The 18,574-nt window shown below is 35.3% G+C and overlaps 2 protein-coding genes across 2 annotated transcripts; both read right to left on the reverse strand.

The window, feature by feature from the left end:
• Positions 1 to 11,743: 11,743 nt before the first annotated feature.
• On the reverse strand, positions 11,744 to 13,862 carry LOC136232168 (protein PHYTOCHROME KINASE SUBSTRATE 3-like). The gene is made up of 2 exons (XM_066021209.1): positions 13,742 to 13,862; positions 11,744 to 13,049 (listed from the first exon to the last, which is right to left on the reverse strand). The coding sequence occupies exons 1-2, from the start codon at positions 13,776 to 13,778 to the stop codon at positions 11,836 to 11,838; spliced, it is 1,251 nt and encodes a 416-aa protein (XP_065877281.1). The 5' UTR covers positions 13,779 to 13,862; the 3' UTR covers positions 11,744 to 11,835.
• Positions 13,410 to 18,236, reverse strand: LOC136232161 (probable methyltransferase PMT2). The gene is made up of 7 exons (XM_066021201.1): positions 18,032 to 18,236; positions 16,823 to 17,462; positions 16,408 to 16,618; positions 15,729 to 16,014; positions 15,037 to 15,426; positions 14,313 to 14,390; positions 13,410 to 14,127 (listed from the first exon to the last, which is right to left on the reverse strand). The coding sequence occupies exons 2-7, from the start codon at positions 17,459 to 17,461 to the stop codon at positions 13,893 to 13,895; spliced, it is 1,839 nt and encodes a 612-aa protein (XP_065877273.1). The 5' UTR covers position 17,462; positions 18,032 to 18,236; the 3' UTR covers positions 13,410 to 13,892.
• Between the last annotated feature and the right edge of the window lie 338 nt (positions 18,237 to 18,574).

An 18,574-nucleotide genomic window follows, 5' to 3' on the forward strand; every position in this document is an offset into this window, starting at 1 on the left:
TTCAACGTTGTCTGACTTCAATTTTTAACGATTTCATTGAAGATATCATGGAAGTTTTTATGGATGATTTTTCCGTTTATGGAGATTCTTTCGATGCATGTTTACAGAACTTGGATAAAGTTTTGTCTAGATGTGAAGAAACGAATTTAGTGTTAAACTGGGAAAATTGTCATTTCATGGTTGATGAGGGAATTGTTTTAGGTCATAAAATATCTGAGAAAGGATTAGAAGTAGATAGAGCAAAAACCTCAGTGATAGAAAAATTACCCCTTCCAACTACTGTTAAGGGAGTAAGGTCATTTTTAGGACATGCAGGTTTTTACAGACGATTTATTAAAAACTTTTCTGTAATTTCCAAACCACTTACTAATTTACTCATGAAAGACTCAACCTTTGATTTCAATGAAGATTGTGTTAAGACCTTCGAAACATTGAAAACAGCTTTAGTCAGTGCACCAATTATTGCTAAACCCGATTGGAATTTACCTTTTGAAATCATGTGTGATGCAAGTGACTTAGCCGTCAGATGTGTTTTAGGTCAAAGGAAGGATAAGAGACTTCATGTTATTTATTATGCAAGTCACACACTGTCAGGTGCACAATTAAATTATACCACAACCGAGAAAGAAATGCTAGCGGTAGTTTTTGCATGTGATAAGTTTAGGTCATACCTATTAGGTTCTAAAGTTATTATTTATACCGATCACGCAGTTTTAAGATATTTATTTGCTAAAAAAGATGCAAAACCGCGTCTGATTAGATGGGTTTTGTTGTTACAAGAATTTGATATAGAAATTAAAGATAAAAAGGGAGTAGAGAACCTTGTCACCGATCATCTATCAAGACTCGAAGATGAAAACGGTCCTATAGGTGAAACTATCGGTATACGAGATGATTTCCCTGATGAATATCTCTATCAAATAAAAAGTGTCATGTCACCATGGTATGCGGATATAGCAAATTATCTCGCAGCCAACGTTATTCCAGAAGGATTAAATTTCCATCAAAAGAAAAAATTCTTTTCTGACATTAAACAGTATTTTTGGGAAGATCCTTTCTTGTTCAAAACTTGTGGTGATGGTATGATTAGGAGATGCGTTAGTGAGAATGAATACGGGTCTATAATGTCAGAATGTCATTCTAGCTCTTATGGAGGGCATAACAGCGTTAGTAAAACAATGGCCATGATATTAGAATGTGGATTCTTTTGGCCTACGTTGTTTAAGGACGTCCGTTCATTTATTATTCGTTGTGACAAATGTCAAAGAACCGGGAATTTAGGAAGGAAAGATGAGATGCCTCTCACAAACATGTTATAAGTTGAAGTCTTCGACATGTGGGGAATAGATTTCATGGGACCTTTTCCCCCTTCTTTTGGTAAAACTTACATATTAGTAGCCGTAGATTATGTTTCAAAGTGGGTTGAAGCAATTGCAACCCCGACAAATGATTCTAAGGTTGTTATTAGGTTTCTTGAAGATATATTTTGTAGATTTGGTTGCCCTAGAATCATTATAAGTGATGGAGGTACCCATTTCATAAACCGAAGTTTTGATGCACTTATGAGAAAATATGGAGTACACCACCGCGTGTCTACGCCATACCATCCTCAATCGAATGGTCAGGCGGAGATATCAAATAGAGAACTCAAATGGATTCTAGAGAAAACAATTTCATCTTCAAGAAGAGACTGGTCTTGTAAACTTAACAATGCGTTATGGGCATACCGTACTGCATTTAAAACACCAATAGGAATGACACCATACCGATTAGTGTATGGAAAAACATGTCATTTACCAGTAGAATTAGAGCATAAAGCCTATTGGGCTATTAGAACACTTAACTTTGATTTACAACAAGCAGGTAAGAAACGTTTGCTCCACTTAAATGAGTTGGATGAGTTACGTCATCTATCTTACGAAAATGCAAAAATATATAAAGAAAAAGTGAAAAACTGGCACGACGCCAAGATTAAAGTCAAAAGCTTTAACATTGGGGATAAGGTGCTGTTATTTAATTCACGACTCCGATTGTTTCCAGGTAAACTTAAGTCTAGATGGACAGGACCATATTTAGTCATTAAAACATTCGACTATGGATCTTTAGAACTTGAAGGACCTAACGGAGTTCGCTTCAAGGTTAACGGTAATAGATGCAAATTTTACTACAAACATGTTCCAATTAAGGAAATTGAATTCATAACACAATTTCCTGAAGATTAATTCGTTAAATTTCGTGTACTTTTTCTTTATTTTGTTTTGTTTGAATTTTTATTAGTTTAAATTTTTACTTTTTAGTTTTATTTTAGTTTTTATTTTTACACATGTCAATTTTATGATTTTTAGTTTTTAGATGAATTTATATTAAGTTTTAGATAGATGAAAATATGTTTAAGTCATGTTTTTAATCAGATTTTAGGTCAATAGTTCGAATTAGAAGAAATTCAGTGATTCTCAGCCGAGAATTTGGAATTCTCAGTTGAGAATTTACATTTTCAGAATTTTCCAAACAGGTAAGGGATTTTCTGATCTTACCGAGAATTTATATTCTCGGCTGAGAATCAGAGATACAGGGTTTCGACGCCTGATTTCTGCAAGGAAATCAGCGTGTCGCGACCGAGAATTGAGAATTGGGATTCTCGGTCGCGACACGGGTGTTTTCTGCACCATCAGACCTATTTCTTCTTCATCCTGTAGACACAGCTTTTCAAACTCGAAAAATTAAGTTTCTTCAACCTCAAGAGGGCCGATTTTATGCCTTTTCGCATCAAAACAACACCTCCTTTCGTCCTATGATTCCTATAAATAAATCATAGAGGTTCAGATTTCTGTTACATCATTTTCTTTTCATCCCTGTCAGAACAAACTTCTGATATTCTAAAAACACCATTATCAAATAAGTTACAGAAACATTTTTCGTTCCTCAAAAACCATGACTACCAAACACAAATTCCCCAAGCAGATTGCTGCTTCACGCAATAAGCGTCCTGACTTATCAGAACGCTACGGTGCGCTGTTTCCTATTTTTAATCATGACGAAGGTAGACGCTACTACAGACTTCGCTATACGTTCTTCGTTGGTATGCTGTATATGGATGAGTTCTTAAATAATGAACTCGGGATAAACGATGACATGAATCGCTATTTAGAAAGACTGGGATGGACCAAGTTCGCCCACATGCGGTTTCTTATTATTAGAGACTGGATTCTCGAGTTTTTCTGTACAGTTCGTTTCGTGAACAAACAAAGGGTGCGTCTCAGTTTTCATCGAGATGGCGAAACCTTTACTTTTGGATACCCTGAATTACATGCCTGGTTTGGTTTTCCCCCGAGGGATACAATCAAACGTCATCCTGGCAGAGATATGACATCCACAGATATATGGAGAATGCTAACAGGATTTTGGCGTTTCAATCCTCGACTCGCCTACAACCAAACCATCAACTCCAACTCGATGCTGTATCTACATAAATTTCTATGTCACAGTTTGTTCGGTTGCACATTTAGTAGTGTGGTCAAAGACACCGATTTATATGTCCTTGGAGATATATTCCAAGGCAATACAGTTGATAGCTCCAAGATTCTGATGGAAGGTTTTGTTGCCGCTTCTCGATCCAAAGATAAGAAGATTGGTTTCGGCAATATTATATGTGGAATAATTCTCGGGATCAAGGGAACTATTTCTGTCCCGTGGAGCGATGCTGAATCTTTTCCAAAATTAGACTATGAGTTCTTGGAAGATGAAGGCCTCGTGAGACGTATTTTTAGAACAGGCCCGCGTTTTCTTTCTGCACCAGAACGTCAAGCTGTTGTGCAATTGAAAATTGAGCGCTATAGGGCTAGAGAAATCCCGATTAATAGGGATGAGTATATAGAATAGTTTAAGTTTGTTAGTTTTCCTTGTAAATATTTGTGTGTTTTGTGTTATTTAAATACCTTCTTTGTTTTTATGTTTTTGTTTGATTTTGTACATATTTCGATTCAATAAAAATTTCTATTCATTTGATTCAATTTCTTATTTTCATCTTGGTTTAACTATCCTCAATCCATTTTTGAGTAAATCTAATCAAGGTTGCTATTAGTCCGATGCAAATGCTAGAAATAAACTAATATGATTTTTCTATTTGAATTAACAAATATGTCCATCAATTCATCACATTAATCCATTCATGTTCTATATCAATCAATTGAGAATTAATAGGTACATGACTTTGTATTTATTAATGTATATTCATTTAACTTACATAATTAAATGTACATTAATGTTTCATTAAATTCTTATTAAGAGATAAACCTTTTGTTTTATTAACTTACATGAATTTGTATTTATTAGTGATTTATTATTTTTCCATTAATAAGGACAAACCTTTGGTTTTCCTTGTAATATAATGCTTTTCATTTATGATTTTAAGTACATGTACATTTTTAATAAGGTTCAGGACGTAATTAATCAGAAAAATACACGAATAGAGTGAAAATGCACGAATACAAGTCACCAGGGACCGATTCTCGGCCGAGAATTATGAATTCTCGGTAAGTTCAGCAAGACAGGCCAAAATTCAGAGCAATTTTTTCTCTGAAATTGCCGTGTCGCGACCTGTAGGCAGAGTAATTCCGGATTTTTGCACTATTTTTAAGTCCATTCCTATTCCTACTCTACCTATACTTAACTCTATTTCACCCTATATATACCTATTCCTTACACAAACCTCACATCACCTCATTTTTTACCCAATCCCTTACTCTAACTCTTCCCAATACATTACGTTTACTCTTCCCAATTTATTCATTACCCTTTCTAATCACTTAACCCTTTCAACTACCAAATTTCTCATTCAATTACACATTACAACTCCCAACTCATCTTCAACCTTTTCTTTTCTCTCTTTTCATATCTTCTTCATCTATTTTTCAAACCCTAAACACCATTAACATGCCTAGAACAAAGCGTGTTGGTCACAAGCCACAAGTTACGGAAGCTAATCGCCTTCGTATGCGTTGCGGAGCCTATTTTGACATAGCTTCAGAGGAGGAAGCCGATCGTTTCACTCATTTTCAAACTCAAAGAGGGAGTTTGTGGATATGCACTTTCTAGACTTTGATTCGGTAAGAGAGTTGAATTTCTCTACTCAAATTAATGCTTTCATTGAAACTTTGGGTTGGCAAGCTTTTGTTTCCATGCGTTTTCCTAGCATTACGGAATATATAGTGGAATTTTTGGTCACTTTGACAATGAATAAGAAGAAAACTTCCATCTCCTTTAGGAATAATGGTGTGACTTACACCATAGATTATGAGGCTATGGGAAATATGTTTGGTTTTCCTACTAATGATTTCCATGACAAGCCTAAGGATTTTGATAACGACACGATTTGGAACACTCTTTCGGGTCAAGATTATTTTAACTCGAAAAACACTTCAAGTAAGATGATAAGAGACAATTGTGTGTTCTTCTTTCACAAATTTCTGAGTTTTTCCTTATTTGGTCGTGTTGAGAGCTCAAAGATTCAAGTTAGGGATTTGTTCGTTCTTGATTGTTTGTTTAAGGGTTTGCGGGTTGATAGCATAGGTATGCTATTTGATAATTTATATCGTGCTTCGATGGCTCATACTATTCAAGTCCCTCTCGGAAATTTTATCACCGCTATTGTTTTGGGTGCACGTGGAGAGCTAGCCGATTATGACATGTCTACCTACCATGGATATGTGCCAATTTTGAATATTTCGGCTCTTGAGGGGGCTCACTTGTTGCTTACTTCGGTTCCTCCCGTTTTTATTTCATATGAGTCCCGTATTGCCCATCTCCGTGGCACTATGGGTGGTGGAGCTTCTAGTTCCCAATTTGTAGGTACCGAAGGTGGCGAAGAGGAGGAGGAAGCGGACATTGCACCACAAGCACAAGCACAACCCCCAAGCACCTCAAGATGATGATCCGGTTGATTTGAGGAGGATTTTGAACCAAATCAATGAACATAATCGTAACATGAATTTGAGGATTGATGATTTGGTGGAGAATTATATGGTGATAAATGACAACCTCAACAACTTAAGGAGGGAGCCCAAATCTACTCGTCGTCGGATGCTTTCCTTTTTCCGTCGTCAAAATGTTGAGACCTCACCATCTCTGACGGATTCGCCTCCACATGCTTAGGTTTTATCAAGTCTTTTATTCATTTCCTTCTCTTGTTATGTTGTTTTTCAATTAAAGTTTGGTACCATATTTATCTTTCTTATTCAGTTTGGTACATTTTTATTTATATTTATATTGGATGATTTTACTTTGCTAATTTTCTTTATTATTCCGTGTGATTTATTTCGTACTTTCTTTTCGTGTATTATCAATTTTTGCACCAATGAGGACATGGTCCAAATTAAGTGTGGGAGGAGATATAACATATATCATTTTTACACATACGAATAAATGCAAGGAGTAAGAGTAAAATGTCATTCATATTTCCATAAAATTCATATTTTCAAATGCAACACTTGTTTTATGCAAATGCAACATATATTGCAACACAAATTATTTAACATTAGTTTTCATAAATATTACATTTTTCATAATTTCAAAATTTTAACTTATGATTATTTTTAGATTATCATTATCAATAGAAATAATATTTCTATACGGGCAATTTCATATTTTTCATAAATCTCCGATACAATTTGAAATAAGAATTGTCTCGAGTGAATGTATTTAAGTAAAAATTCTTTATTCTTTATCTCTATTTTATATCATGCAATTCATGATACAATAAATCTTATTTTAAATTTTCAATTAGGTTTATAGGCATTAAATTGAACTAACATTTTTTTAACTCGTTTTGATTTCGTCTTACATTAACACCAATTGAAGTTTTTAAGGAAACTTTAGCCATAATACATGTTGAATTTTAAAGTCAATATAGGATGAATGTGCTATTTTTCTTTTTCCCAAGTTACAATTTCATAAATTCATATTAATTAATCAATTAGTTGAATTCTTAACTTTTGGCCACGATTGAGACCAACCTTATCACAATCGAGGTATGAAAGGGAAGAAAATTAAGTATCGTTTACTTTTGGCCACGATTGCGACCAACCTTATCACAATCGAGGTATGGAAGGAACGTTTAAGCGTGTTTAAGTTTAAAGTAACGATTGCGTCCACCCATGGCATGGTCGGTACCTCTTAAACGAACACAAATAAATGCATATAAAGTTACGATCGAGACCACCCTTATCTCGGACGTAACTAAGCAAATAAATTAACCCAAATACTTACTCATTTAATATAGTAGTTTAGGTTTGGGAAAGGAAATTTTGTGCTTTGAAATGCCTTGAGACGAAAGACTCAATAACATGCTCGCTTATATCGTCCCGAATGCTTCAATTCAAAATTGAAAATACAAGACGAATGATATATCGCCTTTATACTAGTTGGTTTGATATTTTGCGTATAAATTTGCCATGCGAAGTTAGTCTTTTCGGCTTAACTAATTTAAAAAAAGGAATACAAAGATATATGTTTTATTTTCATAAAGAGGTTAGTTAAAGAATTAATTCAGTGAAATTTTGCTCGGGACTAGCAAAAGATTAAGTGTGGAGATTTGTTAAGCCCAAAATATACCTAAAATATCATCAGTATTTACATCAGTTTTGCTACAAATTCGTACTATTTATATCTGTTTAAGCGTACTTTTAATTCTGAATATGTTTCTTTCATGCAAGGTACCTAAATATTTGGTTAAATCCAAATAGGAACGAAAAGAGGATAAAAACAGAAGAAAAACCCTACAAAAGGAGTCAAAGACGACGAAAATCAAATGCACCGAAACGAGGATGAGGACGAAGTCAGAAACGGAGTAAAAACCTCCATGTCGCGATCGAGAATCCTCCATTCTCGGTCGCGACACGCTTCGACCAGCAACTTCTCCTTTCTTTTCAAAAGCCAAAACCTGCTCCCCCATTCTCGGCCGAGAATTAATTATTCTCAGTAAGTTCAGAATTTCTGGAAGGGCTATCCGTACACGTTTGTTTTCAAAGAAACGCGTCTGTTCGATTGGATAAGAACGCCTCTTCGCAGCAGACACGTCCTTTAAACCCGACTCTTCAACATCTATAAATAAAGAGTTGATTTCAGAGTTGAAAATATTATTGAAGAGAAGATTAGTACAGAATTAATGCAGAAATTCTGAGTCAAGCGATTCAGAGTTAGAAGTTCGATTTTGTAAAAAGCAATATGATGTACACACATTGTTTATCAAATAATTACAAACACAGTAGCATTTAGATTTGTTCATATTAGTTTACATTTTGGTAGTAGATAGACCAATCTCTATTCCGAAGATTCAGTGAGAAGATTTAGTAGAGGATTCGCCCCAGGAGCCTGACAAACTCTAAACGAGGTTCAAGGAAAGGATTGACAACCCGTTCGCTTGAAAGTCGTCGAAAGCTTCCATGCTTCTTGTTCTCTGTAAACTTGTATCAAATTCATACTTCATCTAATAAAGTTTATTCTATTCGATAGATTTTTATGTATCACTTATGGTAAATGATCCGAAGTGAGTTCTGGTGTTTTCATTAATACGTAGTTGAATTCAAAATCTTTACAAGGAAACTTTGTTGAACACTTAGACAAATTGGTATCTTGGATAAAAGTATCAATTCGGTTAAGGAAGCAATATAACCAGTTAGGGGATTGTTGCGTTCAAAGCCTTTTAATTGAATGAGTTCACGTTATTACATTTATATAATTTGTATACAAAGTTTAAAGTTGTTTTCTTTGCTTAATGCAAACGAATACATTTATTCACTTTTCTAAAGCACTAAACATTTCTGTCTTGTAAATTCATCCTTAAATCAGAAGTGATTTCTAACATTCTTCATACTCTAGTCTAATTCTTATTCTATCAATTTCAAAACCAAATCCAATTAAACGATTTTCCATATTATAAACCTTGAAAGTAAATCAAACTGAATTAAAATAAGTTTTCGTTAAAAAGTGTTCCCTATGGGTTCGATATCTTTTATTACTACAAGCGTATACCGTGCACTTGCGGAAATCGCTCAACAGTGAACGTGGTGGTATGGGTTGCCTTTGGGGTTGGGGGTATTGGAATCTCCTCATTCCTTTGATTAGGACCTCCGACAGGTTGTTGGTTTGTAGCCCGCATCTCTAGCTTGAGATTTTCTATGGAGGCTCGTATTTGTTCTTCGAAACATCTTTGCCTTTCTATATGATACCAGTTTTGCTCCATTATCATCTCTCTAATCTCGGCGAAGTCTTCAAACTTCTTGTCTGCAACCTCCATTGATTCTTTTGTAAGCCTCAGTTGAACCATTGCCAAAAGAAGTATTGGGTTAGGAAAATGATTGGCTTTGACACTAATTGATACAGCTAAATGATGATAGTGTTGATTTTGATCTTAAATCAATGAAAGAGTTTCTTTACTAGCTAAACTAGAAGAAGTTAATCCCAAATAAAGGTATAAAACCTTGCCCTTAAAGAGAATTTGTATTTGATTGATGAAAAAATGATCATCCTTACAAGCTTGGGGTTTAAATACCTTCCTTAAAACAAAGATGGAGGACAATAAAGCCCTCACTAGGGTTACATCCCACAACTAGCTAAATAGGGGTAAAGTGGGATAGAAAGGATAAATTGCAAAGCAGTAAAATAAGCTTTAATGACAAAATAGTAATTACAGAGTGACAAAACAGTAAATAGAATGAAGTAGGATTATGGCAGGTTTGTCTCCTTGGTGAGGAAGTGATCCCGCATGGCGTGTGGTCTTTGTGACATGTCGTGTGGCTTTTAGATTCAGACTGTTCCGTACTCTTGGAGGATGACTTCTTCATGATCTCCCACAATAGTCACACGATGTGTTAGTGAAACCACACGTCGTATAAATTGGCCAAAAAGTTCCATGATTCAGCGAGCCACTGACACACCGTGTGACCCAAACTTCCTCCTTTCCTCCTTTCAGCACCATACTCACACCACGTGTGACTTATGTTACACGCTATGTGAGTTCCTTCTTCAGCCATGACTAACACTAGTTGAGGAGATGCCTACATCAAGTAATACGAGATAACAGTTCGATTTTTCCATTACAATAATTGAATGAGATTTTCAAAAAATCTCATTTAAATATATAAATTGTCATGATTTTCAAAATCATGAGATCCAATTATATTAAAAAAAGAAAAGTGAAGATTAGATGAGGTTGATAAGGATGATGAAAAAGTTAGTTAGGTTGAATTAATGAATATAATAGTATATGTTATGGATCCAACTCTAAAATGGTCCATTTTTAAGACATTCCAATTGTTGGACATTGTGGCTGTGAATAATCTACATCAACCAAAGATCACACCCAGACTGCGATGCCCAACTTCTTTCCATTAATGCCATTTTTGAAGTGGTTGAAAGCTTCCTCCTTGGGTCTCATGTACTTGTTTATGGTAAAAATCTGTTGCTATTACTGTTGTATTGTGAAGAGATATTTTGGTATTATGACTACTTTTTACTGTTAGATAGAGTTGCTCAAATGCAGGTCAATACCTCTATTGGGATCCACTTGATTGGAAAATATGGATAAGATAAATATTCATTATTATACAATAGTTACATTCTATCTATCAATTAATTAATATGACTGAACATTCCTTAACAGTCCCATCATCTCAATTGCAAATTTCAATCAATCAAATATGTCTAAATCCAATTGGGCTGTTATGTGGTAGCGACCACACTTTATGCATCTTTAACTAAACTTAGAAACTGTTGTGTGTATCACGGTTCAAATAATTACTCGCTACTGAAAAAACAATACACTATTTAAATCCACTCGTTTAAAATTGGTTTAAGTGGTCAAGAATAAGGGTTTTAACGAGCCTAATCGAGATTAAATTTGGGTAGACTCGACTTTGCTCGAAAATGGGTGAGGTCAAGCTTAGCTTGAGTTTGAAAACTTGAACTTGGCTCAAACTCGTGAGAATCGAGAACAATTCGAGAATGATCTTGAGGTTAAATTTATACTCACATGTATTTAATATTTTGTTATTTAATTTCAGTTTTTTAAAGAAGGAAACACCAACTTTAAACTTAAAAAAAAAAACAACTTTAATGATATAGTTTACAATAAATTTAAATGAAGTTATAAAATTAAAGAGGAAAATATCTACAAAATATGTCAAAAACAATCATTAAAAAAGTAACATTCATTACTTATCCATTTAAGTAATACAAAGTATAAGATCAAAAAGGATAATAAAGAAGTGAAAGAAAAACAAGCCCTCGTAAAATTAATGAAATATATATCGTAATTGAAAAATAACAGAGCTTGTTCACTTTGAGCTTAAAGAAGGTCAGGATCCGTTTTGTTTAGAGCCGATCCCGAACTTGAGTCGAGTCTATTCAAACTGAGCTTTAACCGAGCCTTTGCAAGCTATGTTCATGCATTAGTTAACACCCCTAGTTAAGAGTCTTTTAAGAAGCTTGAACTAGTTCTGGAGTTCAAGTTCATAAATTTTAACTGTAAAAGAATCCATTTGAAAAAAGAAAAAACATGAAGAACCTCTACTTTTTAATAAAGAGAGCAAGAATCAACTGAAAAGAGTGACATGGTTGGTCACATATATGTGGTTTACTTGTGTCCAATCACTTTTTTCTAAAATCAATTTCTTAGTTGTTGTGCCTTTGCTAGACAATTAATATCTTCTTCATATTTCCAAAAGTAGAATTTGTATTAAATATAAAAAGAACAACTAACAAATACTTTATTTCATGTAACACCATGAGCTGTAAAATTCAGATGAAAATCAATTTCTTAAATAATAATAATAACAATAATCAAGAGAAATGGAAATCTTTAACCAAACAATGATCTGCTGATAATTTTCTAACGGGATGTTGTTGGAATGTAGGCTTAGGCTTCTCATTTCTCTTATATGCAACACTTTCAGCAACTTTCACTGATTTTTCATTGCTGCATCCCAATAGGCCATTAGGCCGCCGGATTCGAGGTGTTGTTGAAGCAGCTAAATCTTTATCAGGAATGTTCTTCTCCTCACTGTTTGAAACAAAAGAAAAATCAGCAGCACTAGCCGTTGCAACGCTCCATTCCACACTCGCCTCGCTTGTAGGAGTCATACAGCCAGACATTTCATCACAAATTTTGATTGCTTGTGTGCTGCAGGATATGTTCTCTATCTCGAAAAGATCTGAACTCGCATCGCTTTCTATTTCTGGATCTTCTTCATAAGTTGTTGTTGGTATACTTTGTGCCTTTGAAAATGGAATTGCATCCCAACTTAGCACTGAAAGTTTCCTCTCTAAATTTGATGCTATGTCTTCCTTCTTTATCACATGAGTACCGAAAACCTCGAGTGATTTCCTCGGATCTTCAACATCCAGGCTCTTCTTTTTCTCCCTTTTAATTGCTAAACTCTGCACTCCAGAATTCACAGTAGGTATTACAAGGTATTCCTCTCTTTTTGTACCTATGCTCATCTTTCCAAACTCATCTTTTGCTTGCAATCTTGATTGAACAAGTTCTTTTCCTTCTAACTTGGGAGGTCTCCGGCTAACTTGAGGCTCTCTACGAGCAACATTTTCATCAACATTAATCGATTGATCATCAGAACAAGATCCATTGCAGGCAAAACCAGGAAAGAACCATCTTTTGTTTGCTTTTTTTGTCTGAGTTGTATGAGATAAGTTTCTCCTGATACTTGGTAACAAAGCAGTTTGGCTATTCCAACTTGATTCAGAACTCACACTTGGAGTTCCAAACCTTCCTTTTGATCCCATCCTACGAAGATCAGCCCTCTTTTGATCAGAAGGATGCAAGGAATTTCCTGCATTAGCATCCACGATTTCTCCATTTGCATCTTCCAGTTTCATGTTGAAGTATTGTTCAGCACCGAAGACACTGATTTCGCCCTCCTCAGCCTTCACAGGTCTCTCCATTTGCAAGTTTAAGTTGGTTGGAACAAGGCTTGACGTTCCTCCAGGATGAGAAACCTGAACGGATTCTGTCAGCTTAAACACGTAGTTCTGCTGTGCTGCAGTAAGATAAGCAAAAGAAGCGTCACGAATCTCAGTAGTCTTGCTTTCGCCATCCATGGTTCCAGAAACAGTAGTGGAAGAAGATCAAAAAGCAAAGTGGAATCTTACAACAAGCTAAGGAGCATTTAGAGCTTGTAGAGAAAGCAGAAGCTAGATGAAAAGCTTAAAAAAAGAAGGGAGAAAGGGTTTTGAATTTATGTATGAGAGAAGCAATTTTATAATACATCCGGTTCGCCACTATCATCTGTAGCCGAGCACAAACTTTTAAAATAGGCTCGGTTCACCCGCCATTCATGGACCAGACCAATAGAACAACACTGTCTTATAATTAATTAAAGTGGTCCTAGTTCATTTTGGGGTTGATTAATAATCCCTCAGTAGGTGAGTTTTTGGTACTGCTACTCAATCCTTGGTTAGGCCAGAAGATTTGGATATTAACTCTATCGTTATCATCTGCCAAATCAGATTTTAACATTTGTGTTTCAAGCATCAGCAGAGGAGAGGTCTTTATCCTTTGTCATTGAAGCGATGCGTTCGGATGATTGAACCGATACGAATAACAGAAAAACTTCAAAAAATTTTACAAACTTCCATTAGAAGGAGCAAACTTCACCTAGGTCTGAGACTAAATTAACCATAAACAGCTATGTGAGTAAAAGAAAGGACTGTAACTCCAAGTAAAACTCACCTATATATCTGCATCCTATATAACTCAAGCTAATCATAATGAATACTGAAGCAGCAACATTCCTTTTTTGTTGCTAATCAAGTTAAATTGAGCTGTTGATCTGCAACGTCATGAGTCAATATATTTAGATTCAGCGGCGTGTCTTTGCTGTTCACCGTGAAGAAGTGCTATTTTGTTCTGGGACAACCCAATATTGTTTGACAGCGAATAACACCTTTTCTGTGACAAGAGGACCATCTTCGTGATCCACCACTTTCGTTGTCCATCTCATCCCTGCAACAATCCTCTTCACCTTGATCAGCACATCCACTTCATCACGTATTATGACTGCTCCTTCGGGTCTTAATATACGATCCATCTCCAGAAGAATGTCTTCCAAATTGCACCTGATTTTGGAAGATATAAACACAATAAATCCAAATTTGTAGCTACAGGTTCAGTGCTGAAACCTCAATCTCAAATGGAATATCAAGTTTTTTGTAACCATTAAACGTTTTCTTTCTTTCTTTTCCATGAAGCTCTATTCTACTGGATTAGCATACAAACTGGCATGGCATTTATGAAGACTTACACATCTTTATACAAGCTGAATAGACGATTTGCATGAATAAGGTCATACGTCCTTGGGTATGTTGAAAAGGCTTCGCACCTGGATAACATTTAGAAGATCGCAAAACAAATAATAGTATTAGAAAATAAAAGAAAAGATCTATCAAAATCACCTCAATTCAATTTAAACTACCTACTTCGAATCATGAAGCTGTTAAAAAATTTCCATTAGTTTGAGTTAATCATGAATGCAAATTAAATCGCAACAAAATCCAAAGATACCAACAGGAATTATCCCTTATTCAAGCCAGCTTGATCAAAACTAGACAAATTTAATGCAGCATATACTTTGAATATGAATGACAAAGTTGGCAAGCAATGCTCTTAAAGCCTCAAATTGTCTACATTGAGCTACCTCATTTTTCGAATTTTATTTCTAGCTCATCTGAAATAGCAACGTTGTAAAGTTATCTATTTTCAAAACGCTTAATGTAAACATTTATATAATTCTTTTTCCCTCATACTAATGATAATATTCCTATTCTTCCCTTCTCTTTTATCCTTGGTATTTTTGTGGTCTAAGAACAAGAATAACAAAAAAGGGCTCTATGATTATTGGCATTGTGCATATCAACATTAGCTATATTTCAAATAGTAATATCCCATATCCATTCACCATCAATGAATAATTCCACGCCAATTTGAAAAATCAAAGAGCAGAGAAAAGTTTTTAAGAAGTTACGTACCAATCGTGATATATTCCGATCAATCCACGCTCGTATATTACACCCAAAGTATCCCTTTCGGCTATTGTAGGCATAACATTCATAACCCACAATTTTGGAGATTCAAGGGCAGCAGCAAAACCTCCCATACCAGCATTCATATCCATGATATTGCGATACCTCCCTGAGTCAAGGATTTTGTTTATCCTCCTGTAGGCATTGACATGCTTTTTCCATAGACGATTGTCAACATGGTATGTTTCAGCACTCACTCCAATTATTGAGCCACTAGATATTCTAAAAGGAACAGCATTAAGTCTTTCCTGAAATGGCCGCCATGGTGTACCGGCTACCTGATCCAGCCCTCGGGTCTCAAGATAAGGAGTCACACATGCCTCCATTTTCTTGTACCTGCACATGATCAAAAGATGCTGAAAAACATAGTATCCAGGTTTATCTTACTATAACAGCATGAAAATTTTCGAAGCCTTTTATTAACCACACATAATAATGTTCCAATATCTCCCCGCTTGCTTGACAGCTAAATTTATAGAGCCCCAAAAACCAAAACTGTAAGTTAACTCAGTTCTCATTTGTATGATGACAAGCCACTCTAACTAAAAGTAAAGAATATAAAAAATGGGCAAACGAAAAAAAAAAAGTGTTGTTTCAAGTACAAGTTAAAAGCATGAAAAGTTGGGCACATGTCATACCACATATCATCTGGGTTTGATTGGCACATCGTAGGTTTTGGATCTTGCTGATAACAATTATCATTATTTATTCTCTTCTGCCAGATGGCTATTTCAGCTATCTCATGTTTCTTTTCCCAACAAAGAAGTTTGGCAAATTCTTCAATCTTTTTCTGTTCCTCCTCCAGTTCATTTTTAGGACGCTGCCATGCCTGGTAATTATTCTTCCAATTAATGGGAGGACCAGCAAGCACCCAATAACCACCAGGTCTAAGAACACGATCGACTTCCATCATATACATTCCATCTGAAGAAAAATACCAACCACGATGCAATCAATGTCAGAAAATACAACATTCAAAGGAAAGCAAACAAACCAAATTAATCTTGAAGAGCATTGGATTTTAATTTTATTGAATAAAGTTGAATGCCTACCAGTGCCAAATTGCTTGCCACAGATCATATATATCAAAATTGCCTATATAATATCTTTTGATTCTCCAAAATGAACTTCATTGCAAGAATTTCAAAATTCTCAGGCATAATTAACAGAACCAACATACAAAACTTCGATATGGTACTCAACCAAAAGATTAAGAAGGGTACATATAACTGCATGACCAACCCATCAAGATTTTTTACTAATCTAACACTATGTTGATGTATTGAGTTTAATCAAAAGTGAAATAACTGTACTCACCATTAGAACCCCATTGAATAAGGCAACGAGAACAATGAGCCATGTCGAAGGATCTAGAAGGAAATGGCATCTTAATAGTTCCAAGAACACCAATAACGGCTGGAACACCTCTTTCCAAGGCAAACTGAACTTGAGATTCATGAGAGTCTCTAGGAGCAAATGACATGGTTATAACATTCTTTTTGAAGAGGTATGCACCCAAACTGGCAACCTAAGTACCATTCAAGGCTATTAGTCAAATCAAATATAAAAGGAAAATGTGAAAAAGGAAAATGTGAAAAACAAATACTAATTCTAGGAAGACTATTAAGCAAAGGTTAAAACCTAGAGATTCACCGTTACATGTTTGATTGTTTTGGTGCAACTGAACAAAAAAAAGGTGAAACAACAATGATCTGTAAAGACGATTACTTACACCACATCCAGTATCTAATGCTGTCCTGACCAACCCATTATCTATAGGGATGACAGATGCAAGTTGATTTATATATGCATCTGCTCCTTGAGGAAACTGTGTTCCTCCGCCGGGGAACCTAAACACATTACCCTCGTATTGAATCCAATTCTGAACAGCTTTCTCAACAGTCAAGCTCTTGTAAGGAGCATTTACAAAGGGAACAAAATCGCGACTCTTAGGCCATGGAAATGGGTTTGCGTATCCATTAGGTGCCGGAATAAGGCAATGCAGCTTCTCTTCTTCAGGAGGGCAATGCCGTTCTCTATAGTTCATATTATCTCGGGGAAATGTCATAGCCCTCATTTGATCATGGCATGGTGTGTAGTCAACATACTTGGCTTCACATGGCTGAATATGCTTTACTTCTGCTCCAGAAGGTTCAATAATTCCAGCATCACCACTTGTCTGATAATTCAAATTGTTGAGAATGCTACAGTGTGTCTGTTTGCTGATCTCAAGAGCTATTTTATCCCCCTTTCCGAAGCCACTTCGCTGCCATGCACCCAATACGTAGAAGAAACAGCATAAACCTACCACAATCAAAATCGAAACTGAACTCCTAGATCTATTGTCTCCAGATTTCCCCTTTGTGGCCATGCTGCAATCTCACACGGATAAATAATAATAAGAACACAATCTGTACAAAATGCAGACTACAAATTCACCAAACCCACCAAAAACCAGTACAGAAAATGTGTGAAAATGGATGACATGTGTACAACCAGTCGGAGAAACAGCACTCGCGAACTTTACCTAATTTTTCAGGAATAAAACAATCGAGAACATGGAAAAATGATAAATTCTCTACATAGTGGCTGCCAATAAAAAAAGCTCATATCTGCCAGTGCCACATATGTAGAATGGCCAAATTTTACTATTAGTCTGAATAAGCTTCGACTGAATCATTCAACAGGTGATAAAAGTGTCATTAATACAATCATGATTAATACATATACTACATATGATGAATCTAAATAAAAGAAGAATTTACAGATAATTTAAAATTAGCGTGGCAGAAATTGTGAAATTGATATAGATGAATGAAGTCGAAAACTGAAATTAGAAAAGAAAAAAAGAAAGAAGTAACGACAATGCAATAAACAATCGATATCGTAATCAACATAAAGACAAAAAGGAGAATGAATGATCAGAAACAGTTGCACTTACGAGCGAAGAAATCGATGAGCCGGCAATGAAGAAAAAGATGATGAAGCTGATCAGCAAATTAAGGGGAAGAAAGAGTAGGAAATATGGAAAGGAGAAAGAGTGAAGATGGAATTGAAAAGGTAAGGAATAGAAGAGGAAGAGAGAGAGAGAGGAGAAGGGCGAGGGGGCGGGAAGAGAGGGAAGTTGTTAAAGAAGTTGGAATAGAATTACAGAGAGAGAGAGAGAGCGAGAGAGAGAGAGAAGACTTTTTACTTTATTAAATTAGATTGTGTTTGGTTTACATCCATACACAGCCCGCCACCTCATCTTTTTCCACTTCGTGTTCTCCTAGGAATATACTACTATCATTTAAATAAATGAATAAGCTGCTTAATTTTTACCACGAAATATTGCAATTTTACCCCGAATATTATTTCCTATTCCGCACAAGTGTTCTAAAATAATATTATCATGGGATAACGTACTGTTTATGGTTTTTTTTAAGTACCAATTTAGGTTTTACTTAATATAGATTTAATGATTAAACAAGTCTATTAATTTAGA

The sequence above is a fragment of the Euphorbia lathyris genome, chromosome 1 (genome assembly GCF_963576675.1).
Source record: "Euphorbia lathyris chromosome 1, ddEupLath1.1, whole genome shotgun sequence".
In the NCBI taxonomy this organism is placed as follows: Eukaryota; Viridiplantae; Streptophyta; class Magnoliopsida; order Malpighiales; family Euphorbiaceae; genus Euphorbia; species Euphorbia lathyris.

Coding starts and splice junctions, on each gene's coding strand:
- LOC136232161 (XM_066021201.1), bottom strand. CDS start 17,461: ATGGCCACAAAGGGGAAATCTGGAGACAATAGATCTAGGAGTTCAGTT. Junction 16,619..16,822: donor CATTAGATACTGGATGTGGT/GTAAGTAATCGT, acceptor AATGGTACTTAG/GTTGCCAGTTTGGGTGCATA. Junction 14,128..14,312: donor TTCAGCTTGTATAAAGATGT/GTAAGTCTTCAT, acceptor TTCCAAAATCAG/GTGCAATTTGGAAGACATTC.
- LOC136232168 (XM_066021209.1), bottom strand. CDS start 13,778: ATGATTAGCTTGAGTTATATAGGATGCAGATATATAG. Junction 13,050..13,741: donor TATAGGATGCAGATATATAG/GTGAGTTTTACT, acceptor ATCTTACTGCAG/CACAGCAGAACTACGTGTTT.